Source organism: Tachyglossus aculeatus, chromosome 14 (assembly GCF_015852505.1).
Source record: "Tachyglossus aculeatus isolate mTacAcu1 chromosome 14, mTacAcu1.pri, whole genome shotgun sequence".
NCBI lineage: Eukaryota > Metazoa > Chordata > Mammalia > Monotremata > Tachyglossidae > Tachyglossus > Tachyglossus aculeatus.
This window is the reverse complement of record NC_052079.1, coordinates 24,590,761-24,618,318: the sequence shown is the minus strand read 5'-3', so window position 1 is coordinate 24,618,318 and position 27,558 is coordinate 24,590,761. Positions and strand designations below refer to the sequence as shown.

Genomic DNA, 27,558 nt, shown 5'->3' with positions numbered 1-27,558 from the left:
CCCGTTTCCCCGGGGCCGGGTGTTCCCCCGGAGGACCCGGCTTGGTTGCGCTTCCGGGTGCCGGGCCGTTCGCCGGAGGCCGAGGGCGCCGGGAGGGCAGGATGGCGTCCTCCTCGCTGGAAAGAACGAAGACGAAGGCCGCCGGCGGATTTCGAAAGCAGAAGCGGGAGAAACAAGGTGAGGCGGGGGGGTCTTGTGGCTGGGGCCCGCGGTGGTCAGGCTCCGAGGGGGGACGGACGCGGGGCCGGGGAGAGGCGGGAGGACGCTAAGGGCCGTGAGCCTTGACTGCGCATGCGTGCGGCCTTGCTTCCGGCAGGTGGCCTCAGCCGGCCCTGCAGCCCCGAATCATAATTGTGGCATTTGTTCAATCAATCAACCAATCAATCAATCGTATTTATTGAGCGCTTACTGTGTGCAGAGCACTGTACTAAGCGTAGCGCCTGCCATGTGCCGGCGTAGGTACAAACAACTTGCCCGCTGTGGGACCTTGGACAAGCCACTTCATTTCGCTAGGCCGCAATCAATCGTATTTATTGAGCATTTACTGTGTGCAGAGCACTGTACTAAGCGCTTGGGAAGTACAAGTTGGCAACATATAGAGACAGTCCCTACCCAACAGTGGGCTCACAGTGTAAAAGGGGGAGACAGAACAAAACCAAACGTACTAACAAAATAAAATAAATAGAATAGATATGTACAAGTAAAATAAATAGAGTAATGAATATGTACAAACGTATACATATATACAGGTGCTTTGGGGAAGGGAAGGAGGTAAGTTGGGGGATGGTGAGGGGGACGAGGGGGAGAGGAAGGAAGGGGCTCAGTCTGGGAAGGCCTCCTGGAGGAGGCCGCAGTTCTCTCATCTGTAAAATGGGGATAAAGACTGGGATTCCCCACGTGGGACAACCTGATCACCTTGTATTTACCCCAGCGCTTAGAGTGCTGCTTGGCCCGTAGAAAGTTCTTAGCAAATACCGTTATTATTGTTACTGTATTATTCAGCAAATTGCAGGGCCACAGTCCCTGTTCCGCGTGGGGCTCACAGTCTCAATCCCCATTTTACAGATGAGGTAACTAACGCCCAGAAAAGTGAAGTGGCTTGCCCAAGGTCACACAGCAGGCATGTGGGGCAGTCGAGATTAGAACCCATTACCTTTTGATTCCCAGGCCCATGCTGTCACCCCCAACGATCTGGCCTCCTACTTCATTAGTAAAATCAACTCCATCAGGTCTGAGCCCCCCAAAGTCACTCCTCCCCCTTTCTCCAACCCCCCAGTGCTCAACCCTCTCCGCTACTCTCCCATCCTTCCCAGCAGTATCCTCAGATGAGAATCTCCTCCCTCCTCTCAAGTGCCACTCCGGCCACCTGTGCTTTCGACCCCATTCCCTCTTATCTTATGAAATCTCTCGCTCCGTCCCTCCTCTCCTCCTTAACTTCCATCTTCAACTGCTCACCCGCCACTGGTTCCTTCCCCTCTGCCTTCAAACATGCCCACGTTTCCCCCATCCTAAAAAAACCCTCTCTTGACCCCACCTCCCCTTCTAGTTATCGCCCTATGTCCCTCCTGCCATTCCTTTCCAAACTTCTTGAACGAGTCATCTACACCTGCTGCCTCGACTTCCTCAATGCCAACTCTCTCCTCGACCCCCTCCAATCTGGCTTCCGGCCCCTACATTCCACCGAAACCGCCCTCTCAAAGGTCACCAATGACCTCCTGCTTGCCAAATCCAACGGCTCCTATTCTAATCCTCCTCGACCTCTCAGCGGCCTTCGACACTGTGGACCACCCCATCTCCTCAACACGCTATCCAACCTTGGCTTCACAGACTCTGTCCTCTCCTGGTTCTCTTCTTATCTCTCTGGCCGTTCATTCTCAGTCTCTTTTGCGGGCTCCTCCTCCCCCTCCCATCCCCTTACTGTAGGGGTTCCTCAAGGGTCAGTTCTTTGCCAACTTCTGTTCTCAATCTACACTCACTCCCTTGGTGAATTTATTCGCTCCCACGACTTCAACGATCATCTCTACGCTGATGACACCCTAATCTACATCTCTGCCCCTGTACTCTCACTCCCTCCCTTCAGGCTCATGTCTCCTCCTCCTGCCTTCAAGACATTCCCATCTGGATGTCTGCCAGCCATCTAATACTCAATATGTATAAGACTGAACTCCTTATCTTCCCTCCCAAACCCTGCCCTCTCCCTGACTTTCCCATCACTGTTGACGGCACTACCGTCCTTCCCATTTCACAAGCCTGCAACCTTGGTGTCATCCTCGACTCTGCTCTCTCGTTCACCCCTCACATCCAATCCGTCACCGAAACCTGCCGGTCTCACCTCCACAACATCGCCAAGATCCACCCTTTCTTCTCCATCCAAACTGCTACGCTGCTGGTTCAATCTCTCATCCTATCCCGACTAGATTACTGCATCAGCCTCCTCTCTGATTTCCTATCTTCCTGTCTCTCCCCACTTCAATCTATACTTCACGCTGCTGCCCGGATCATCTTTGTGCAGAAACTCTCTGGGCATGTTACTCCCCTCCTCAAAAATCTCAGGTGGCAACCAATCAACCTATGCATCAGGCAGATACTCCTCACTCTCGACTTCAAGGCTGTCCATCACCTCGCTCATTCCTACCTCACCTCCCTTCTTTCCTTCTACAGCCCAGCCCGCACCCTCCGCTCCTCTGCCGCTAACCTCCTCACTGTGCCTCGTTCCCGCCTGTCCCACCGTCGACCCCTGGCCCACGTCCTCCCCCTGGCCTGGAATGCCCTCCCTCCGCACATCCGCCAAGCTAGCTCTCTTCCTCCCTTCAAAGCCCTACTGAGAGCTCACCTCCCAGACTGAGCCCCCTCCTTCCTCTCGCCCTCCTTCCTCTCCCCCTCCTCCCCATCCCCCCCGCCCTACCTCCTTCCCCTCCCCACAGCACCTGTATATATGTTTGTACAGATTTATTACTCTATTTTACTTGTACACATTTACTGTTCTATTTTATTTTGTTAATACGTGTTGTTTTGCTGTCTGTGCCCTCCTTCTAGACTGTGAGCCCGCTATTGAGTAGGGACCGTCTCTATACGTTACCAACTTGTACTTCTCAAGTGCTTAGTACAGTGCTCTGCACACAGTAAGCACTCAGTAAATACGATTGAATGAATGTGTCTCCGTAGGGATTGAACGTGACTCCCCTGCAAGACTGTGAGCTAGTTGTTGGGTAGGGATTGTCTCTATCTGTTGCTGAATTGTACTTTCCAAGCACATAGTACAGTGTTCTGCACACAGTAAGCGCTCAGTAAATACGATTGATGGAATGAATGAATGAAATCCCTCCCAAGTACTGCAGGGGAGGGAGACCCCGTGGTCAGCATGCCCATCCCAGCTCCTCAGGCCTGCCCCAGTCACCCTGGGGGCAGCCAGATAGTGTGGAGGGAGCCAAGGGTCATTTTGGCCAGTGAAGGCCAGCGGGAGAACTAGCCCAGCTGGACCTGGGGGTGTGAAGAAAGAGCGGTAGCCAGAGGCCGTGATGGAGCTGTGCCGGATGTGCGAGTGCCGCTGAAAGTGGCCAGGCTACAGCAGGCTGGGTTGGAGCCAGGGCCCTTAGCAGCATCACTCTAACATCCATGTAGATCAGGCCTTAGTGGCATTTGTGTTAGAAGGTACCTTGCACATGACATTCATTTATTTGCTTGTCAGTATTTATTGGGAGACTCCCCTATGGGAACACTCTTAGGCACTTGGAGCAAACAGTAAAAGTGAGACTTGACCCCCAGCCTACAGTCGAATCGAGGTGCAGATGTTAAGATTGTTTTTTGCTAAGATGGAAATAATAATTGCAGTATTTAAGCACTTACTGCCTGTCAGACGCTCCAGTGTGTGCAGGGGTGGATATACAGTCCCTGTTCAGGGGCTCACAATCTAAAGGGGGAGAGAAAGCAGGTATTTCAGCCCCATTTTACAGCTGAGGAAACTGAGGAATGGGCACAACCCACCACCTAGTGCTTCTGCCCTCAATTCTTGAGCTCTTACCATTTCTTATTTACCATCAGTATTTCTCAGATGCCGTTGAATTTGTGATTGGTAGATCCTGGCCTTTTTTTTAAAAACTCTTTCTATAGTCTGTTATTGCTGGAGAAGAGTGAAACTTTTTCTGGAAAAGAGTGACTCCGATGGTTGGCTCTCCTTCTAATTCATAATTTGCCCTGTTTTAGTGCTAGTTAGTTATCTTCTACTTGCCAGGTCAGCTCTAACTTGCTCCTTTGGGTTTTGGCAGGGTACTAAAAGGTGAATATGGGTGCAGTTAGTCTTGGAATGGAAGTGGATGGACCACAGTGCTTCAGTCAGTTCAGAAAAGAACAGAAGGGTGGGTGTGTGCCTTGGCCCATTCCTCTAGACCTTCAGGAGCTCTCTCTTTGGGCCACAATAGCTGGGTTTCGGGACTGCATACATGTATGTTTGAATGCCACATATTTTTATTGCCGAGTGAGTCTTAAAGGAATAATATAAATATTTTGCAGCTGTAGATAAATCCGAGCTGCTCACTGTGCCTAATGGATGGAAAGAACCAACTTTTACCAAAGACGACAATCCCAGAGGGTTATTGGAGGAAAGCAGTTTTGCAACTTTGTTTCCAAAATACAGGGAAGCCTACTTGAAGGAATGCTGGCCACTTGTGCAGAAAGCTCTACAAGAACACGTACGACTTTTCCTTTATTTTTGTAATGCAGACATTTAATCATCTGTTGTACAATGCACTTAGCTGTTGGAAAATTGTTTTGTTTTTAAAGTGTTAACACCAAATTTGGTAATCTACGTCCCACAGGATAAAGCTGGTCTCACTAGGGATTGACATGACTTCCCTTCTAAATCCCCTCCTCCCCCCCCCCCCCCCCCCCCGCCCCCCAATTAGAGGAAGCTCTGCGAGCCTTTGAGATGTATAGTCCTTTACAAATGGCAGGCTTGAGTAGAGCTATGGTATTGGCCCAGTTAGGCATGAAAAATATCATCCATGTGCCACATGTATAAGTTCTTCCTTTCTCTCCCTCATCATTTCCTTCCTCTCCAGCCATCAAACATGGCCAGGCTTGGGCCAGAAGGGTCCACACTCCTGAAGTTTGCCCCAGATCAGCTTAGGGTGGCCTGGGGGTAGGCCACAAGATCTGCGCCCCCGCGGGAGAGGACAGAGTGATGGGTCCAGGCAGTGGAGCGTTCCTCTCCTGGCTGCCTTAGCTACACTCCTGGAACCTTCTCACACTTGAGAGGCCCAACTCCAAACATTGCCACCCCCATGGCAGTATGTTGCAAGTTGAAACTGAACCACATATAGGTGCTCTTAGTACCAGATCACTTCCATTAGTCACAGAGAAGATTAGCCTTTTGTGGGTAAGGAATTCTATTGTTTAAAAGAAGAAAACTATATTCAAAAGTAAATTTGCAAGAGGAAGTCTTGAAAATTAGGAAGATGGTTAGGTAACTTGATTGAAAGCTAACAGTTGATTCTCTGACAATGCAGGGGTTACATTTTTGAACTAACTGCGTATCAAGGAAAATTTGCATTGTTGTGCTTTGCTGCATGCCTGCCTTCAACTGCTTTTGACAAGCACATCATCCATGCAGCAGAGCTATATGTTGAAAGAACATTCTTTAGATCTGCCATTTCATCATCTCTGTGTGTTATGGCAGAACTGGCTATATTTTGACACGACGATCTCATTTAAAAATCTTATGTCGCCTGAATGATCACTCTTTTTTTCGTACTCTTCCACAGCATGTGAAGGCAACACTGGATTTGATTGAAGGAAGTATGACCGTTTGTACCACAAAGAAGACTTTTGATCCATATGTGATCATCAGGGCCAGAGACTTAATAAAACTTTTGGCAAGAAGTGTGCCCTTTGAGCAGGTATGCACCACAACCCTCTTAAATTCTTATTTAGATTTTCATTCATTCATTCATTCAATCGTGTTTATTGAGTGCTTACTGTGTGCAGAGCACTGTACTAAGCGCTTGGGAAGTACAGGTTGGCAACATACAGAGACGGTCCCTACCCAACAACGGGCTCATCATTGAGAGCTTACTGTGTGCAAAGCAATATACTAAGTGCTTGGGAGAATACAAAACAACAGAGTTGGTTGATACAAGATAATCAGGTTGGACACGGTCCCTGACCCACACGGAACTCCCAGTCTCAATCCCCGTTTTGCAGATGAGGGAACTGAGGCACAGAGAAGTGAAGTGACTTGCCCAAGGTCTCACAAGCAGACATGGGTTCTAAACCCGGCTCTGTCCATGTGTCCTTTTGTACATATCCATTTCCCCTATTTGTAATTCTTTGGAATGCCTAACTTCCCTTCTAGACTGTAAACTCCTTGTGGACAGGAAACAACGTGCCTTCCAATTCTATTTTATGGTGTTTATTGAGCACTCACTGTATTCACAGCATTGTACTACGTGCTTGGGTGAGTATAACAAAACAGAGTTGGTAGGCATGTTCCTGGTTCATAAGTATGGCCTAGTGGAAAGAGCATGGACCTGAGAGTCGGGACCTGGGTTCTAATCCCAGCTCCACCACTTGTCTGCTGTGCAACCTTTGGCAAGTCACTGCACTTCTCTGTGCCCCAGCTACCCCATCTGTAAAATGGGGGTTGAGACCGATCTCCTTGTGGGGCAGGGACTTTGTCCAACCTGATTAACTTGTATCTACCCCAGTGCTTAGTACAGGGCCTGGGACATAGCAATTGCTTAAAAATGTCATTTTAAAAAATTAATAAGGAACTCACAGTCTAGAAGGAAAGGCAGGCATTAAAATAAATCATGGTTTCATACATAAGTACTGGGGGTGAGGTGAATATCAAAGGCTTGAGGAGTAAACATCAAAGTGCATAAGTGAATAGGGGAAATGAGGGTGTAGTTAGACTTTTAGACTGTGAGCCCACTGTTGGGTAGGGACTGTCTCTGTGATGCCAATTTGTACTTCCCAAGCGCTTAGTACAGTGCTCTGCACATAGTAAGCGCTCAATAAATACGATTGATTGATTGATTGATTAGTTAGAGAAGACTTTTTGGAAGTGTGATTTTATAGGGTTTGGTAGGTGGGGAGAGTAGAGGGCTGCCTGATGTTAAAGGGAAAGAGTTCCAGGCCAGAGGGAAGAAGGTGGGTGAGGGGCAGTAGTGAGAGATGGAGGTACAGTGAGTAGGTTGGAGTAAAATGTGTGGGCTGGTTTATAGTAGGAAAGTGAGGAAAGGTAAAGGGAGCAAGCTGATTTATCTTCTGTGCAATGCAGAAGTGGATGGGCAACCACTGGAGGTTCCTAAGGAGTCAGGAGTTGTGGGATGGATGGTTTTTCAGAAAAATCTGAGCAGTAGAGTGAAGTGGGAACTGGAGTGGGAAGATACAGGGGGCAAAGAAGTCAATGAGAAAGCAGGTGCAGTAGTCAGGGCAGGTTATAAGTACTTGGATCAGCATAGGAGCAATTTGGATGGAGAAGAAAGGGTGGATTTTAGTGATATAGTGAAGGTAGAACCGGCAGGATTTGGTGACATTGACTATGTGGGTTGAATGAGAGAGATTAGTCAAGGATAATGCCCAGTTTTAAGGGTTCATGAGACAAGGAGGGTAGTGGTTGTGTCTACCCTTATGGGATGGTCAAGATTTGAGTGGGAATATGAGGAGTTCTGTTTCGAGTGTGTTACATTTGAGGGATAGGTGGGTCATATAAACAGTGTTGTTCTTAATGCTTAGTGTAGTGCTTTGCACTCACTAAATGTAATTGATTGAAGAGCATGATATTAGATGCTTAGAAAAATGTAACAGAAATAAAAGTAATTATCTTTGTCTAGTTAATATTGATGAAACTTTGAAAGGCTGGCTGTGGTGTCCTTGTCAGTTCCTATTTAGACTGTTGATCAATGTCTCAGCCCAGCATTCTTTTGTTTGAAAGAAGGACACCATTGAGCACACAGTAAGTGCTCAATAAATATGATTGAATGAATGGAATTGTCATCCTTAAGCAAGGTGCCACTGATCTGGGTGGGTTGGTACATCACCTTGGTCTTCAAATAATTTGTTAGTCCTTAGCACTGCGTTGTCACTGGAAAGTGAATCATAATCCTTTGGATGTTTTCATGGATATGCCCTTGGAGAATGTAGCATTTTCTAGATAACCATCTCAAAATCTTGATGGTGCTCATAACCACCTTGCAGAGATTCTCTGAGGACTGGAGAAAGTAGCTTCAGAAAGCAGCCTTCTAAGTGAAAACGTTAAAAATTCGAGTCAGTTTTCTCAGGAACAGTGGAGCGATTTGGTCCTGAAATCAGTCCAATCAATTAGTTAATTGTATTTATTGAGCACTTCCTTTGTGCAGAGCACTGTACTAAGTACTTGGGAGAATACCAACTCTGTTACATTGTAAACATGTTCCTCCACAGTCTAAAGGAGGAGACAGGCATTGATATAAATTAATAAATTGCAGGTTCCTACATAGGTGCTGTGAGGCTGAGGGGAGGGTGAATAAAGGGTCCAGATCCAAGTGCAAGGGTAAGGCAGAATGAAAAGGAAATGAGGGCTTAATCAGGGAAGGCCTCTTAAAGGAGATGTGCTTTTAATAAGGCTTTGAAGGTGGGAAGAGTGAGAGTCTGGCAGATTTGATCAGGGAAGGCATTCCAGACCAGAGGTAGGATTTGTGGGGGCCAGTGGCGAGGGAGATGAGATGGAGGTACAGTAGTAGGACCAAAGTGTGCGGGCTGAGTTTTAGGAAATCAGGTAGGTAAGGTTGGAGGGGGTAAGTGACTGAGTGCTTTAAAATCGATGGTAAACAGTTTCTGTTGTGATACACCCACCGGAGGTTCTTGAGGAGTGGGGAAACAAGGACTGAAAAATGATCCAGGCTGTGAAGTATGTATGAACTGAAGCGGAAGGAGACTGGAGGCAGGGAAGTCAACAAAGAAGTTGATGCAGTAATCAAAGTAGGATAGGATAAATGCTTGGATTAATGTGATGGCAGTTTTTTTACCAGTACTGCTCAGAACTGTGGACTCCATCAATTGCAGTAACATAGCTACGTAAAACGTGTCAATAGGGAGTCAGGGGATTCCCCTGCTTAGCTGACTTGTACCTCACTGGAAATGAAATGGTGACTCTGCCTAGGAGTCGGTCAAGGATAATACCACGGTTGTGGGCTTGTGATACAGGAATGAAGGTGATGATGTCTAAAGTGATGGGAAAGTCAACAGAGAGGTTAGGGTTTGGGTGGGAAGGTAAAGAGTTGTGTTTTGGCCATGTTAAATTTGAGGGGTTGGTGGGAAATCCAAGTAGTGATGTCCTGAAGGCAGAAGGAAATGCAAGACTGCAGAGAAGTGAAAGATCAGGGCTGGAGTTGTAGATTTGGGAATCCTCTGCCTAGAGGTGGTTGTTGAAGTCATAGAAGCAAATGAGTTCCCCAAGAGAGTGGGTGCAGGTGGAGAATAGAAGGGGCCTGTCCCACTGTTGAAGAGTGGGAAGCAAAGGAGGGGTCCTCGAAAGAGACCGAGAATGAATGGCCCCAGAGACTTGTAGGCAGCACCACCACTCAACCAGTCTCACAAGCCCATAACCTTCCACTCTGTGCATCACCCTGATTTACTGCCTTTAATTACACCCCACTCCCTCCCCGCTATCCCAACCCCACAGCACTTGCGTAAATGTCTGTAATTTATTCATTTATGTTAATGTCTGTCTCCCCCTCTAGACTCTAGGCAGGGAATGTGTTTACCAACTCTGTTATACTGTATCTCCCAAGTGCTATCACAATAAGTGCTCAATAAATAGAATTCATTGATTGATAAGAGAACCAGAAGAGGATAATGTCAGTAAAGCTAAGATAGTTTCCAAAAGAAGGGGGTGGTCGACAGTGTCGAAGGCAGCCGAGAGGTCGAGAAGGATTAGGACGGAGTAGAGGGTGTTGGATTTGGCAAGAGGGAGACCGTTTGTGGCCACTGAGAGGGCGGTTTCTGTGGAGTGAAGGGGGCAGAAGCCAGATTGGAGGGGGTCAAGAAGAAAACTGGAGGAGAAGTTGAGAGAGGAATGGTAGGAGGGAGATAATACTAATAATAATAATAATGGCATTTATTAAGCGCTTACTGTGTGCAAAGCACTGTTCTAAGCTCTGGGGAGGTTACAAGGTGATCAGGTTGTCCCATGGGGGGCTCACAGTCTTAATCCCCATTTTATAGATGAGGGAACTGAGGCCCAGAGAAGTGAAGTGACTTGCCCATAGTCACACAGCTGACAATTGGTGGAGCCGGGATTTGAACCCATGACCTCTGACTCCAAAGCCTGGGCTCTTTCCACTGAGCCACGCTGCTTCTCTGCCCGCAATAACTGGATGGAGCAGTGAAGTCAAGGGAGGTTTCTCGGGGGATAGGGGAGGAATGAGCAGGTGGAAAGCAGTGGAGAAAAAGTCTTTGAAGACCGAGCAAGTGAAGATGGTGATCAGGGTTGGGGCAAGTGCTTTGATAAGGTGTGAAAGGATGGGTTGAAGATACAGTTGGGAGTGGATTTTGAAAGAAGGCAAGAGATCTCCTTTTGAGTTACTGATGGGGGAAGAAGGAATATGAGGAGGGAAGAACTGCAGAGGAGCTGAGGAGACTTAAGGGAGAGCATGCCTGATAGTTTCAGTTTTTTCAATGAAGTACATGACTAGGTCCTAGGGACAAGAGATGGCCGAGGCCGGGGGACAGGAGGTTTGAGGAGGGAATTAAGCATCTGGAACAACTGATGAGGGCAGTGGGCATAGGAGTCAATAAGGATGGAGAAATAATTTTGCCAGACAGAGGAGAGGGCAGAGTTAAAACAAGCATTGATGAATTTGAGGTGTATGAGGTTGGCTTGATGTCCAGATTTCCACCAGCAGCACTCAGCAGCTTGTGCATAGGAGGCAGGGGAGTGGACTGTGGAGTTGAACCAGGGCTGTGGTGTTAATAGTATGAGATTTGACAAGTGGATGGGGCAAGTGAGGTGAGTTCAATTGAGAGGGTGATGTCGACGGCATAAATTTGGTTGTTTGGGTATGGAGACTAAATGGAGCATGAAGACTCAAGAAAATTGGATGGGGTTGAAAAATTAGAGATTGCTGTTGGGGAACAGGACAGATTTGTGGGGAGGAGGTGTATGGAAGAGAAGGTGTCCAGTCAGTGAATGAGTTGGTGAGATGAGGTGGAGCAGGAAGTCCATGGAGTTAAGTGATAGAAAATGGGCAGCGGAAGGGTTGTTAGGAACATCTCTGTGGATATTGAAGTCCCCAAGAGTCAATGTAGGGTTGGAAAAAGAAGGAATGTGAGAAAAGGATCAAATAATTCAGAAAGTTGGAGGTGGGGCCTGGTAGCAGTAGCTGATCATGACTAGTGTCAAGTGGGTGACAGAGGCAAGTGATATGGGCTTCAAAGGAAGGGGAATAGAGGGATGGAGGAGGTGGAATGGTGTGAAAGCGGTATTGGGGAGCAGGAAGAAAGCCACCTCTTCCCGGTGAGTTTGGGGGAGGGGTAAAGATTAAGTGCTTAGTACAGTGCTCTGCACACAGTAGGCCCTCAATACATAATGATTAAATGAAAGATGAGGTCCCTTCTAGAGAGCAGCCGGGGAGATTATGTCATCTGGGGAGAGCTGGGTTTCAGTGATGGGGAGGAGGAGCAGTGATTGAGTCAGGAACAGGTCAAGGATGAAGGGAAGCTTTCCCAAAGTGGAGTAGGGTTCCACGGGCTGAGGCTGTGAGGGGGCATAGGGTGGGGAGTGGTTGGATGGGAGTGAGCTCATGGACGCCGGTGCAGGGGGAAGGGGAATGAGGGTGGTGCTGGGACAGGATAATAGGGATGGAGTCAGGGAGGGGGGGTGGGGGTGGAGAGGAATTGGTTAGGGGGAGCTGCTGGGAAAGGAGGACAGGGATGGTGTGATTGGATGGAGGGGACATAGGTCAGAGATGTTGAAAAGTTGTAGATGAGTTTATCAACAGGCAATGACTGCTGAATCCAGTGGTTCCATGATTAAATTCCTGAATTGTATGCAGATCCTTGGGTGAAAACAGTTGTCACAAATTCTGCCATCTACCTGCTTACCTTCCTTGTTGAAGGTGGTGCTCACAGAGCGCAGTCTCTGAAACCATGTGGAATTTAAACAGTTTCATAGCTTGAAGGAAAGTCCTAATTCAGCCCTGCCTTGATTGTAGATTTCATTAGGTGTATCATCAGTAGCTTTAGTGTGTCCTTTAGGATAAACACATCTCTCCACCTTTGAAGTTACTGTAGCATAGCAAACATTCACTCAATTGTCCCATTGGTATTTCCTCTATTTCACAAATCTACCACTTCCTCCCTACCCTTAAAACCCCTACTCTGAGGATACAAGGTCCTCTGACCCGATTGGACAGTTGTAACAATCTCCTTATAAGCCTTCAGCTTCTCCCCATTACAGCCTATTTTGAATATAGTTGCACATGGCTTTCTGAAACATCAGCTGGAGCATTTATCCCCCTGTTGGAGAAGCAGCATGGTCTAGTGGATGGAGCACGGGCTTGGGAGTCCGAAGGACCTAGTTCCTATCCCAGTTCTGCTACTTGTGTGCTGTGTGACCTTGGGCAAGTCATTTAACCCCTCCCTGTCTCAATTGCCTCAGAGGGATTAAAACAGTGAGCCCTGTGTGGGACAGGGACTTTGGTCCAACCCAATATGCTTGCATCTACCCAGCACTTTGTATAGTCCCTGGCACATAGTAAGTGCATAAGAAATGCCACAATTATTATTGTTAACTCTTTTTGCCTCCCAAAGCAGCATGGCTCAGTGGAAAGAGCATGGACTTGGGAGTCAGAGGTCATGGGTTTTAATCCCGGCTCTTCCACTTGTCAGCTGTGTAACTTTGGGCAAGTCACTTAACATCTCAGCGTGGCTCAGTGGAATGAGCATGGGCTTTGGAGTCAGAGGTCATGGGTTCAAATCCTGGCTCTGCCAGTTGTCAGCTGTGTCACTTTGGGCAAGTCATTTAACTTCTCTATTAATTAATCAGTCGTATTTATTGAGCACTTACTGTGTGCAGAGCACTGTACTAAGTGCTTGGGAAGTACAAGTTGGCAACATATAGAGACGGTCCCTACCCAACAGTGGGCTCACAGTCTAGAATGCCTCAGTTCTCTATGCCTCGGTTACCTCATTTGTAAAATGGGGATTAAGACTGTGAGCCCCATGTGAGACAACCTGAACACCTTGTAACCTCCCCAGCGCTTAGAACAGTGCTTTGCAAATAGTAAGTGCTAAGTGCCAACATTATTATTCTCTGTGCCTCAGTTACCTTGTCTGTAAAATGGGGATTAAGACTGTGTGTCCCCATATGGGACAATGTGATTACCCTGTATCTCCCCCAGCGCTTAGAACAGTGCTTAGCACATAGTAAGCACTTAATAAATGCCATTATTATTATTATTATTATTCTGCCTGTCTGCTTTAAAAACGAAAAGAGGTTATAAGGCTGTCCTTCAGTTAGTTTCTTATCATCTGCTCTGGTCTGCTCCAGTTGGTTTCTGCACTTCCAGGTGTCAACTCTTCCACCTCCAACAAATCATTTCTGCTTTTCCCCTTCACATCTGCCCTCCCTCCTTACCTTTGCCAAACCACATTTCTTCTCTCTTTCAAAGCCTTTGAAAAAAACCATTTCCCCCTTGAGGCATTCCTTGATTAACCCACTCATTCTTATATGTACCATTCCCTCAGCCATCTGAGCACTCGTATGTACTTACTTGTTCATTTGTTACTGATTTATATGTGTGTTTATTATTTGTAGAGTATCCTCCCACACCAAGGTAATGTATAACTATTACTTTATTGTTACTTGCCCCCCTCATTGGTTTGTAAACTCCTTGAGGATAGGGATCACATCTTGTACGTCTGTAGATTTTTCTAAATGTCTAATACAGTGCTCACAAACATTATGCACCAGATGAGTATCGATTGTGCTGATAATGTTTCTATTCTTAGGATTCATTAAGTTTCAGCTATTTCTTCATAGATGTATTAGCATGAGTCTGAAAAGTGTATTTGTAAAAATCACACGATAGGGGGGTTTTTTGCTTTAATTCTCTGACAGGCAGTACGAATTCTTCAGGATGGCACAGCCTGTGATATTGTTAAAATTGGTTCTCTGGTCAGAAACAAAGAAAGATTTATAAAAAGACGCCAGAGGCTTATTGGGCCCAGAGGATCTACTCTGAAGGTAAGTGAGATGCACTGAGTTCTCCCAAAATGTGGGGCATCACGATTGTGATAAATTCTGCTTTCAGGAAAATTCACATACGGTAACCGCATCATGTGGGTGGGAAAAACTGTTTCTTCCAACATTGCCTCGTGTTCTGTTACACACATTGTCGGACAAATGTCCCCAAATTTTCTAACAGCATCCAGAATATGGAGTAAAAATGTGTTATGGAAAACCTGGGTGTAATCTTTATTTTTTGTTGTCAGTGTTCATCTACTGAATTTCTACTTGCATTTCTTTGTAGGCCCTGGAGCTGTTGACAAATTGTTACATCATGGTTCAGGGGAACACAGTTTCAGCTCTTGGCCCTTTTAATGGCTTAAAAGAGGTAATGTTGGGATGGCTTAATTTCTGGTTTCTGGAATGCATACGGAATCTCCTGGGTTAAAGTACTTTACATTTTTTTACCTGGTTACAATTTGCTTACAAGGGCAGCAATTTGCATTATAAAGCTTGGTCTTTCCAAGTTTAATGAAATCTTGCTAAATCTTTGTGTGATAATTATTTCAAAGATTCCTGATTTTAAAGAATTGTGAAATAACTTGTATAGGCTTTTACTTCCAAACCCTCCTGAACATTTAGTATTTTTAATGTAATTTTAACATTTCATTTTGTAACTTAGAGGAGCAGCATAGCCCAGTGGATAGAACTCTAGCCTGGGAGTCAGAGGACCTGGGTTCTAATCCCGGCTCTGCCACTTGCCTGCTGTGTGACCGTGGGCAAGTCACTTCACTTCTCTGCCTCAGTTACCTCATCTGTAAAATGGGCATTCAGTACCTCTTCTCATTCCAACTTAGACTGTGAGAATCGTATGTGTGACAGAAATTATGTTTGATCTCGTTATCCTGTATCTTCCCCAGCACTTAGAACAGTGCTTAACACATACTAAGTGCTTAACAAATACCATTATGATTATTATTGTTGTTAATAATAGTCATAATGGTATTTGATAAGCGCTTACTATGTGCCAAGCACTGTTCTAAGCATTAGGGTTGATAGAAAGTAATCACAGTCCCATGGGGCTCACAGTCTTCATCCCCATTTTACAGATGAGGTAACTGAGGCACAGAGAAGTTAAGTGACTTGCCCAAGTTCGGACAGCAGACAAGTGGCAGAGCCAGGATTAGAGCCCACATCCTCTGACTCACAAGCCCATGCTCTTTCCACTAAGCCACACTGCTTCTCTAAAACAATGATCTTATTCCGTATGCATGTTCTGCACTGTCATGATGTTTACTCCATTAAAGTGAGTGACGAGTTAATCAGTTATATTTATTGAGCACTTACTGTGTGTAAAGCATCGTAGTAAGAGCTTGGAACAGTACAATAGAGTTGGAACATACAATCCCTGCCCACAAGTTGCTTACAATCTAGACTGAGCTCGCTGTGGATAGGGAATATATCTACCAACTCTGTTGTACAGTACTCTGCACACAGTAAGTGCTCAATAAACATGATTGATGGGGAAGACAGACATTAAAAGAGATTATGGATAGGGGAAATATTAGAGTATAGGGATTTGTACATAAAGGCTATGGGGCTGGGGTAAACTCGTGGGCAGGGAACGTGTCTGTTGTACTCTCCCAAGTTCTTAGTACAGTGCTCTGCAGATCTCCCAACCTACTGTCTCTCCCCACTTCAGTCTATACTTCACTCTGCAGCCCGGATTATCTTTCTACAGAAACGCTCTGGGCATGTTAGAGAAGCAGCGTGGCTCAGTGGAATGTGCCTGGGTTTGAGAGTCGGAGGTCATGGGTTCTAATCCTGGCTCCGCCACATGTCTGCTGTGTGACCTTGGGCAAGTCCCTTAACTTCTGAGCCTCAGTGACCTCATCTGTAAAATGGGGATGAAGACTGTGAGCCCCATGTGGGACAACCTGATCACCTTGTATCCCCCCAGTGCTCAAAACAGTGCTTTGCACATAGTAAGTGCTTCACAAATGCCATCGTTATTATTATGTCACCCCCTTCCTCAGAAATATCCAGTGGTTGCCTATCAACCTTCACACAAAGCAAAAGCTCCTCGCTGTTGGCTTCAAAGCTCTCCATCACCTTGCCCCTCCACCCCCACCTCACCTCCCTTCTCTCCTACTACAGCCCAGTCCGCACACTCTGCTCCTCTGCCGCTAAACTCCTCACTGTGCTTCGTACTCTCCTGTCCCGCCATTGACCCTGGCCCACGTCCTATCAATCAATCAATCACTCATATTTATTGAGCGCTTACCGTGTGCAGAGCACTGTACTAAGCACTTGGGAAGTACAAGTTGGCAACATATAGAGACAGTCCCTACCCAACAGTGGGCTCACAGTCTAAAAGGGGGAGACAGAGAACAAAACCAAACATACTAACAAAGTAAAATAAATAGAATAGATATGTACAAGTAAAATAAATAAATAAATAGAGTAATAAATATGTACAAACATATATACATATATACAGGTGCTGTGGGGAAGGGAAGGAGGTAAGATGGGGGGGATGGAGAGGGGGGTGAGGGGGAGAGGAAGGAAGGGGCTCAGTCTGGGAAGGCCTCCTGGAGGAGGTGAGCTCTCAGTAGGGCCTTGAAGGGAGGAAGAGAGCTAGCTTGGCGGATGGGCAGAGGGAGGGCATTCCAGGCCCGGGGGATGACGTGGGCCAGGGGTCGATGGCGGGACAGGCGAGAACGAGGTACGGTGAGGAGATTAGCGGCAGAGGAGCGGAGGGTGCGGGCTGGGCTGTAGAAGGAGAGAAGGGAGGTGAGGTAGGAGGGGGCGAGGTGATTGAGAGCCTTGAAGCCGAGGGTAAGGAGTTTCTGCCTGATGCGCAGATTGATTGGTAGCCACTGGAGATTTTTGAGGAGGGGAGTAACATGCCCAGAGCGTTTCTGGACGAAGACAATCTGGGCAGCAGCATGAAGTATGGATTCCTACCTCTAGCCTGGAATGCCCTCCCTCCTCACATCTGCCAAACAACCTCTTTCCCTGCCTTCAAAGCCCTACTGAGAGCTTACCTCCTCCAGGAGGCCTTCCCAGACTGAGCCCCCCTTTCCCTCTGCTCTACCCCCTTCCCCGCTCCAAAGTACTTGTGTATATTTGTCCATAGTTTTAATTCTATTCTCCAGCTTTGATCTTTCTCCCTCTCTGCAGTCCTGCATTTCTTCTTGCCTTCAAGACATCTCTACATGGATGCCACCCATCCCCTCTAGCATAACATGTCCAAAACAAAACTCCATATCTTCCCACCCAAACACTGTCCTCCCCATGACTTTCCCATCACTGAATACGGCCCACCGTCGTTCCTGTCTCACAAGTCCTTAACCTTGGCATTTTCCTTGACTCCCCTCTCTTTCAACCCACATATTCTAACCATCACTAAATCCAGTCAGCCCCACCTTCACAACATTGCTAATATCCACTCTTTCCTCTCCATGTGCACTGCTACCACGTTAAGACCATCACTCATCCTATCCCACCTGGTTACTGCATCGGCCTCTTTGCTGACCTCCCAATCTCCTGTCTCTCCTCACTCCCATCCATACTGCACTGTGCTGCCTGGATCATTTTTCTATAAAAGCATTCAGAATGTGTCACCTCACTCCTCAAAAAACTCCAGTGGTTTCCCATCCACCTGAGCAACAAACAAAAACACCAGTAATTTAAAGCACTCAATCACCTTGCTCCCTCCTTCCGCACCTCACTATCCTCCTACTACAACCTAGCCCGCATACTTCGCTCCTCTAATGCTAACCTTCCCACTGTGCCTCGATCTCACCTAATTTGCCACCAGCCCCTGCAGGGCCCACGTCCTGCCTCCTTAAATCTGACAGTTACTCTCCCCCCGTCAAAGCCTCATTGAAGGCACAACTACTCCAAGAGGCCTTCCATGAGTAAACTCCCCTTTTCATTTTCTCCCACTCCCTTCTGCTTCACCCTGACTTGCTCCCTCAGTTCTTCCTCCCAGCCCCACAGCACTTATGTACATATCTGTAATTTATTCATGTTAATATGTGTCCCACCCCACCTTCTAGACCCTAAGCTCATTGTGGGCAAGGAATGTGTCTTATTGAAATGTACTCTCCCAAGTGCTTAGTACAGTGGTCTGCACACAGTAAGCGCTCAGTGTATATGATTGAATGAATGAATGGTATTTACTGAGCGCATACTATGTGCAGAGTACTACACTAAGCACTTGGGAGAGTACAATACATACACTACAAGAGAACTGGCAGGCATGCTCCCTGCCCCATTCATGTTAGAGATTGCCATAAGTGGGAGCTACTGAGTGGCTCCCTACTAGAGGAACCTGCATTAGTCACTCTTGTCTCATGCTGTCGAGTCGTCTCCAACCCATAGTGACGCCCATGGACACATCTCTCCCAGAATTCCCCTCCTCCATCTGCCATGGTTCCGGTAGTGGATCCATGGAATCCATTGGTCGCTAAGGCACTCAAAAATGAGTGGCGGCAGCACTGGATTTTCTTTCTTGAATGCCTTTGTCTCACCCCCGGCCCCCATTTCCTCTGTCCCCTCCCTCTAGTCACATCACCCCTTTCCCACATTGCTCATTTTCTAAAAAACAAAAATTCAGTCAACATCTTCCTGCTTCTCACAAGCCTTCAGTTCAGTAGTTGCCCATCCACTTCTGCATCAAACAGAAACTCCTTACCATCGGCTTTTTTAAAGCATTCGATGAGATTGCCCCCGCTTAACTTACCTCACTCGTCTCCTACTACAGCTCAGCCCACACACTCTGCTCCTCTAGTGCCAGCTTACCGACCCCTTTCCCGTATCCTCCCTCTCACCTGGAAGTCACCTCCCCTTAATATTTGCCTTAATCTTGTTTTCTGTGTGACCTTGGGCTAGTCATTTAACTTCTCTGGGCCTCAGTTATCTCACTGCAAAGTGGGGATTGAGTGTAAACCCCATGTGGAACATGTGGGACATGGATGGTGTCCAACTGGATAACTTGGTATCTACCCCAGCACTTAGTACATTGCGTGGCACATAGTGCTTAAAATATATTTTAAAAAAACAGGTGGTCTCTCCTCACCACATCATCACAAATAATAAAGGTCCTCTTTGCCTACCATACTATTTTTTAATGGTGTTCATTTATTGCTTACTATGTGCTAAGGGCTGGGGTAGATACAAGATAATCAAGTCAGACACAGTCCCCGTTCCACGTAGGGTTCACAGTCTGAGAGAGAGTTGCATTCCCATTTTCCAGATGAGACAACTGAGACACAGAGAAGTTAAGTGAAGTGCCCAAGATCACATAGCAGGCAAGTCGCTTTGCTGAAATTAGAACCCAGGCCCATGCCCTACGCACACGCTACCTCTCTTGGCTATGAAAGCTGAACGCTGCCATCTAGGGCCTTAGCTTAACTTTCTCCCTTCAGGAATATTCATTCAGGCCTTGGACTTCTTTTCAAGTGATGTCCTTGGGCCTGTAAAATCCTGAAGAATAAACTCACAAATTATATTGTGTGTGTTCTGGAGAAGCAGCATGGTTTAGTAGAAAGAGCACCGGTTTGGGAGTCAGAGGTTATGGGTTCTAATCTCGGCCCCACCACTTGTCTGCTGTGTGACCTTGGGCAAGCCACTTAACTTCTCTGTGCCTCAGTTAACTCATCTGTAAAATGGGGATTAAGACCGTGAGTCCCACATGGGACAACCTGATAACCTTGTATCTACCCCAGCGCTTAAAACAATGCTTGGTGTATAGTAAATGCTTAACAGATATCATTATTATTATTATTTGCCCTGTGCTTTAGAGTTTTAATTCATCTGACACTGCCATACACATTCAGTGGTATGGAAATATTCGTTAACCACTTGCTTGACTCAGTGTTCATAAACTAATATTTTTGCATCTAATGAAAAAAAATGTTTTCCCTTTAATTTCAGGTAAGAAAAGTCATCCTGGATACAATGAAGAATATTCACCCAGTATATAATATTAAAGTGAGTATGTGACTCTTAATATTAAGGCCAAATCATCATGTAGTGCAGAAAAGAAAGGAACACCCATTTTTTTTTTGCAGATGTTATTTATTGTTAATGTTATTTATTGAGTGCTTACTGTGTGCAGAGCACTGTACCAAGTGCTTAGGTGAGTACAGTACAATTTAATTGGTAGACACGATCCCTGCCCACAAAGAGTTTGCAGTCTTGATGGGGAAAATCTATATAGTCTGGCTGATACAGCTTCTCTCCCTCACATATATAGTTAGTTATAGACCAGTCTACTGGACCATGTATTTTGGAGAGAGGTGTAGGCTATTTTTGTGCTGAGTTAGGGGCTAAAGTTAGACCCATTTCTAATGTAACATGCTCCCTGAAAATACTGTCCTTTTTTTGAAAGCAACTTGAGTGTGAGAAAACTGTGAAGACTTTTTATACAGTTTATTAGTACAGTAAACCAGGAACAGGTTTTATACTTTAAGACAGTGGAAAAGACCGTGCTTAGTGGCAAAACACTTTTTATTTAAATTTTAACAGTACCTCGATGTTTGATCATCTCTTACTGCTAACAATCATCTCTTTAGTTTTTACCATTGAAACTAAATTCATCTGAGACTCCAAAATCTTGCTGTGTGCACTGAATTCTCTTCTTTGATAATTGCTATTTTCTACAAATTTTGCTGGGAATTGAAGACTTTGATGATTAAACGGGAACTGTCAAAAGATTCTGAACTAAGAACACAGGATTGGGAAAGATTTTTGCCAAAGTTCAAACACAAGAATTTGAATAAACGCAAGGAGCCTAAGAAGAAAAAGGTCAAGAAAGAATATACACCATTCCCACCTCCACAACCGGAAAGCCAGGTCAGTTCAATCTTTGAATTATTTTGTTGGGGGAAAAAATATTCATTAACTCTCTTCTAAATCCCTGTTTGAGGGCATTCCAGTTTCCATATGTAGAAGTAGAACACCACGACCTAGTTCTACTAAAGAAGAATCCGGTGTTTGTTTTTGAGGGAGGAAGCCAACTTAATGCAAACAAGGCTCAAGATTAGTGTTCTGTCTGAGTGATAAATGTCTTTGATTACTGCTTTGATGTAGATGCATCTGTATACAGTGACTTTCTGCATTTACATTTCTTCATTTCTTACTGAAGCATTAAGAATCCACATCCGAATTGCATACTGAAATCAATCAGTCAGTGGTATTTGTTGAGTGCTTATTGTGTGCAGAGCACTGTGCTATGTTCTTGGGAGAGCACAGTGCAATACAGTTGGTAGAAGTGATCTCTGCCCACAAGGAGCTTACAGACCAGAAGGGGAGACAGACACTAAAGTAAATTACAGGTTGTGGGGGAAGCAGTAACTTTTCACAGCTTGCATAGTCTCATCATAAATGTTCATATGGAGTATGAAACACCTGTATATATGTATGTATGTTTGTATGTATTTATTACTCTATTTTATTTGTACATATTCTATTTATTTTATTTTGTTAATATGTTTTGTTCTCTGTCTCCCCCTTCTAGACTGTGAACCCACTGTTGGGTAGGGACCGTCTCTATATGTTGCCAACTTGTACTTCCCAAGCGCTTAGTACAGTGCTCTACACACAGTAAGCGCTCAATAAATACGATTGAATGAATGAGTAATCAATCATTACATCATTTTTATAGATTGACAAAGAATTGGCCAGTGGTGAATACTTCTTGAAAGCAAGCCAGAAAAAGAGGCAGAAGATGGAAGAGATAAAGGTAAGACTTTCTAGAGGATCTAATTTGCATTGCCGGTCACAACCTTAGTGAGAGGTAAAATCAACATTTTTTAAAAAAAAACTGACTTGCTTGCTATTTTGTATTTGTTATTGCAGGCTAAACAAGCTGAAGTGCTTAGTAAGAGACAAGAAGAAAGGAACAGAGCCTTTATTCCACCAAAGGAAAAAATAGTCGTGAAACCTAAGAAAGGTAATGTACATTTTTGGGTGTATACTGTCATAATTTTATTACCGAATTGTACTTTTCAAGCATTTAGTACAGTGTTCTGCACACAGTAAGTGCTCAATAAATATGAATGAATGAATTTGATGACTATTCAAGATCTAGCATGAATAGTAAAGCATTAGTATTTAGTAACTCGAAAGGGGGAAGTGATTGTTGTACTACCATGTAGATTTTATTTTTTTCTGAAAAAAATCTCTCCCACAGTGATTCAGTTCAATTAGTAGATGATTGGGGACGTCCCCTCCAGGGCTAGCCTCACTTTGCTCCAGGTGTTCTTAATCAACAGTCAAGAGGATCAGTTGTGATGCAGAGATTCTTAGCAGTAACTAGACAATGCTAAAACATAGAAGACAGGTCACTTAATTGGAGGAGCTATAAGACATATTTTCGTAATTTAAGGGTTCTGCTATTGGGGGTGTTTTGGTTGGGGAAGAAAGGGAGGTTAGTTTTGTTTTTTCCAACTTTGCTGTAGTATCCCTCCCTGATTGCATAGGAAGGGTTAGCAGAGCAATGGGAATCTTACCATCTGCCTTATCTCCTCTGAATGATTTTTCTATTAGTAGCATTTATTAATTTATTAATTTTTCTATTAGTAGCAATAAATGCTCCACTTGTATGCAGAGCATTGTACTGAACAGTCATTGAATCAGTCATTTATTGAGCACATACAATGTACAGAGCACTGTACTAAGCACTTGGGAGTGTACAATGTAATAACAGACATTGCCTGCCCACAACAAGCTTACAGTCTAGAAGGGGAGACAGATGTTAACATAAATAAATTACAGATATGTACATTAAGTGCTGTGGGGCTGAGAGGGGTGAATAATAATAATGGTATTTATTAAGCGCTTACTATGTGCAAAGCACTGTTCTAAGCACTGGGGAGGTTATAAGGTGATCAGGTTGTCCCATGGGGGGCTCACAGTCTTAATCCCCATTTTACAGATGAGGTAACTGAGGCCCAGAGAAGTTAAGTGACTTGCCCAAAGTCACACAGCTGACAATTGCCAGAGCCAGGATTTGAACCCATGATCTCTGATTTCCAAGCCCGTGCTCTTTCCACTGAGCCACGCTGTTTCTCTAAGGGAGAGTAAAGGGAGCAAGTCAAGGTGTCGTGGAAGGGAGTGGAGAAAAGGAAATGAGGGCTTGGAGGAAGTGTCTCTTCAATAAGGCCTTGAAGGTGGGGAGAGTAATTGCTTGTTGGATATGAAGTGGGAGGGTGTTCCAGGCCAGAGGCAGGACTTGGGCAAGAGGTCTGAAGCAAGGTAGATGACATCAAGGTACAGTGAGTAGGATGGAACGAGAGAAGTGAAATTTGCAGGCTGGGTCGTAGTAGAGTAGTGAGGTGCGGTAGGAGGGGGCAAGGTGATGGTGAGGTAAGCACTTGGGAGAGTGTAATGGAACTTAGTGTACAGGATCCTTGCCTTCAAGGAGCTGTGGAAACCAGCATCATCCACGGTTCCAAAAGATCTTTGTTTCGTAACTGTCAATTTTTGTATTACTGTAGGCCAGCGTACCAATTTGCATTAATACTGTACACAGTAGAGAACTCTCAAGCTTTGCTTCTAATTATAGTCTTTTATTAAGTGGGTTTGAACAGAATGATTGCAAGGTGTTTATTTTAGCATTCAGTGACTAAAATTTCAATCACATTGAATAATTTATCTGTTCAAATCCGTACCTCTTTGCCCCTTTGTCTTAATAATCTAGAGTTGGCTACACTATCCAGCAAACACTTTTGAAAGGGAATCTAACATAAATTTTTTTAAAACTTTTCATTTGGTATCTTGGTATGGTTGTTCCCTGCCCCCGGCAGGCTGATTCAGTTCTTTGGGTTGTTTTTTTTCCTTCTAATCCCTTCGTCCCACTAATTCTCTACTGTGTCCTACGTGATGAATAAAATTGGCATGTGCTCTCTTCCCTCTTAGAACATAATCAGTGGTGCGTACTGAGTTCTTACTGTGTACAGAGCACTGTACTAAGGGCGTAGGGAAGTATAATGTAATGGAGTTACTAGGGACAAGCCCTGCCCTCAAGGAGCTTACAGTCTACAGGACATAAGTATTTAGCCTTGACATACCATAATATGTCAACATGACCTTGTCAGTGTAGTCATTCTTGGGGGTGGGGGACACTGAGATCTCTACGGCCAACCTCAAGTAACCGCAGAAGCACTATGGCCTAGTCGGTAGAGTATGGGCCTGGGAGTTAGAAGGACCTGTGTTCTAATGGCGGCTCCACCACTTCTCTGCTCTATGACCTTGGATAAGTCACTTAACTTTCCTGGGGCTCAGTTACCTCATCTGTAAGATGGGCATATAAACTGTGAGCCCATGTAGGACGGGGACTATGTCCAACCTGATTTGCTTGTATCCACCCCAGCACTTAGTACAGTGCCTGGCACATAGTAAGTGCTTAACAAATACCATTATTGTTAGATTAATTTACTTTTAATTTATTGATTAATTTACTTTTCAAATCTCTATAAGTGATGGAAGTCTTTTCATCCTGCATACGGAATAGACAAACTCCCAGAGGAAACCCCCAGAAATGATTGAAAGAAAATTCACTTTTCAGTTTCCATTTTCTGTTTTGGTTCATTCAAGTATGCATAAAGACAAAGGTAGCCTCCTAATGGTTCATGTAAAAATACTTTTTGTAGCTGAATCAAGTAATTAACATAAATGGCCTTTACACATACAATTAGGTTACTTCAATTTTGGATTTGTGAAACCTTCTTTGGTAACAGGATCCAATTGTCATTTTGAAAATGTAATAATGTCTTTTTATTTTTGCAGTTTCTGAAAATAAAATTGACATAGCAGCCATCAAGGAAAAGGTAAAGAAAGCAAAGAAAAAGAAACTGGGAGCACTTACAGAAGAGGAAATTAAACTTAAGATGGAAGTAAATGAAAAGAATAAGAAGAGAAAAGTGTGACACAAAAATTGACTTAAAATGTATGTATATTCTTCCTTTTGTAAAGGATTATTGGACTACAGGTCTTGGTTTCCTCAACTGTTAAAAGAAGGTGTTTTGAGGGCTTCTGTTATCATTTTTGGCACCAGGGATTAAGGTCCTTCCTCTATAGCTATGATTCACATATTTGCTACAATAATAAATTATAAAGAAGTTGTAATGTAGGTGAATTTCAGATATGAGGCTGCAAGACATTTTAACCTGTGGATCTTCCTTTCCTTGCCCATCACTTCTTCCAACAGAGATGTGGAACAGCCTCTTTCCTGCCTGCCTCATCCCCCTCCCCCTTTTCTCTCTCTCTCTCCCCCTGCACTTTTCTCTCTTGCTCCCTCCCTTCTCGTTCTTTTCCCAGGACTAGAATCCCAGCAGAGATAGGAAGGCAGGAGACCAGTGAGGTAGTCAGCTAGCAACCTGCTTCCAGCATGCTTGAATTTCCCGGCTCCAGATCCCTCTCCCCTTCCCCAGCCCAGGACAAAGGTGTCAAGATTTTTTGCAGGCAAAAGCTAGGACACACCTTTATTTAGTACAGAAGGATTTTTAATAAATCGTCGTATATTCATCTGTGGGACTTTATCATCTGTTCTGCCTGTTCCATTTTACCAGAATGAAAGCTGCCATTGAGAGGCCCAGAGATATTGAAATAGTGATGAGGACAAAACCTAGGGTCCGATTACGAGTGAATAATTCCCAGTCCGCTTTCCAACTGGAGTCTCCTGTTGGATGAAAACAAACACATTTTTGTAAAGAAAGATAACTGCATCCTGCTACAAGTGCCTAAAATGTCACTTTTTAGTATGTGAATTAGAATCTAATGGAAGAACACAGAGGAAATCCATTAGCACGCAGTACAGCTCTGCAGGAATCCTTATGCCAAGCTGGATCAATAGATTGCTCAGTAACACTATCGGCTTGCTGGCATTGCAAGATTTTACCCATTATTTAAGGGAAACCAAACTTTAAGCAATCGCTGATGGATACCGGTGTCAAAAAGATGAATAGTCCAGTTGGAAGGTGATACTACCTAGGGTAAGGCTGCATCCATGAGTTTGAGTGTCTCCCAGAGACCACAACCTTCTTTAATATTACCTATTTCAATTTCACCTAGTTCCCCTCTAATTCTTTACTCATGAAATTATGGCTGACCCAATGAAATTTTGATAGCCATAGGGTTTCCAAGAAAGCAACTACCATTATTATAGTACAGATGCTATAACTTGATTTTTAATAACAGTGCAGGGTTTTGATGGGCGTGATTTTGTTTTTCATTGGACTTTCTGCAGAGGGAAAATAGAATGTGAATATTATCCATTGGTTATTTGTTGAAAACCCAGAATCAATCAGTGGTATTGATCATTATGTGCAGATCACTGTACTAAGCACTTGGGAGAGTACAGTACAACAGTTGGTAGACCCATTCTCTGCCCACAAGGGACAATATAAATAATACAGACAATATTAATAATCACTGATATTTATTGAGTGCTTACTAAGTGCCGTGCACTGTGCTAAGTGCTTGGGAGAGTGCAATGCAACAGAATTAGCAGGTACGTTCCCTCTCCACAAGTTTATAGTCTAGAGGAATAATAATAATCATGGTATTTAAGTGCTTACTGCATTCCAAGAGGTGTACCAAGTGTTGGGGTAGATTCAGGATAATCAGGTTCCAAATGGGGCTCACATGGTAAGTAGGAGGCAGAACAGGAGTTGAATCCCTATTTTGCGGATGCGGGAACTGAGGCACAGAAAAGTAAAGTGACTTGCCCAAGGTCACAGCAGATAAGTGGCAGAGCTGGGATTAGAACCCAGGTCCTCTGACTCTCAGGTCCATGCTCTTTCCACTAGGCCACTATCCTAGTGGATATCCTATCCACTATCCTATGGATTATGTGTATGTACATAAGTGTGGGGATGAACGTGGAGTGAATATCAAGTATAAATCAAGTAACGGTATAAATCCAAGTGCTTGTACAATGCAGAAATGGGACAGAGTTGGGGGTAGGGCTTAATCAGTTAAGGCCTCAAGGCATTGAGGGTGGGGAGAGTGCCAGTCCATTGGCTATGAAGGGGGAGGGAGATAATAATAATGATGGCATTTATTAAGCGCTTACTATGTGCAAAACACTGTTCTAAACGCTGCAGAGGTTACAAGGTGATCAGGTTGTCCCACGGGGGGCTCACGGTCTTAATCCCTATTTTGCTGATGAGGTAACTGAGGCACAGCTGATAATTGGCAGAGTCGGGATTTGAACCCATGACCTGTGACTCCAAAGCCTGTGCTCTTTCTACTGAGCCACGCTGCTCCTCTAAACCAAAGGCAGTAATGTGGGTGAGGATCAGTGGTGATATTGAGATCTCGGCACAGTGAACAAGCCA

General features: G+C 44.8%; 2 protein-coding genes across 2 annotated transcripts in view; one reads left to right on the top strand and one right to left on the bottom strand.

Annotated features, from left to right (window-relative positions):
• KRR1 (KRR1 small subunit processome component homolog) lies at positions 1-25,758 on the top strand. Its single transcript, XM_038756135.1, has 10 exons — positions 1-177; positions 4,510-4,688; positions 5,760-5,894; positions 14,099-14,224; positions 14,511-14,594; positions 20,150-20,206; positions 20,900-21,070; positions 21,882-21,959; positions 22,076-22,169; positions 25,007-25,758. Exons 1-10 carry the CDS (start codon positions 102-104, stop codon positions 25,144-25,146), a joined length of 1,140 nt encoding a protein of 379 aa, XP_038612063.1. The 5' UTR covers positions 1-101; the 3' UTR covers positions 25,147-25,758.
• Positions 25,693-27,558, bottom strand: part of LOC119936694 (glioma pathogenesis-related protein 1-like) — a 35,288-nt gene continuing 33,422 nt past the window's right edge. The window contains exon 5 of the mRNA XM_038756136.1: positions 25,693-25,898. Coding sequence (XP_038612064.1) covers positions 25,759-25,898 — 140 coding nt within the window. The 3' untranslated portion in view covers positions 25,693-25,758. The remainder of the gene's footprint in view (positions 25,899-27,558) is intronic.

Bases quoted from the DNA above. Each gene is read 5' to 3' on its own strand.
- KRR1 (XM_038756135.1), top strand. From the start codon at position 102: ATGGCGTCCTCCTCGCTGGAAAGAACGAAGACGAAGGCCGCCGGCGGA. The intron at 14,595-20,149 runs GTAATGTTGGGA...CTTTAATTTCAG, and splicing joins CTTTTAATGGCTTAAAAGAG to GTAAGAAAAGTCATCCTGGA. The intron at 22,170-25,006 runs GTAATGTACATT...TTATTTTTGCAG, and splicing joins AGTCGTGAAACCTAAGAAAG to TTTCTGAAAATAAAATTGAC.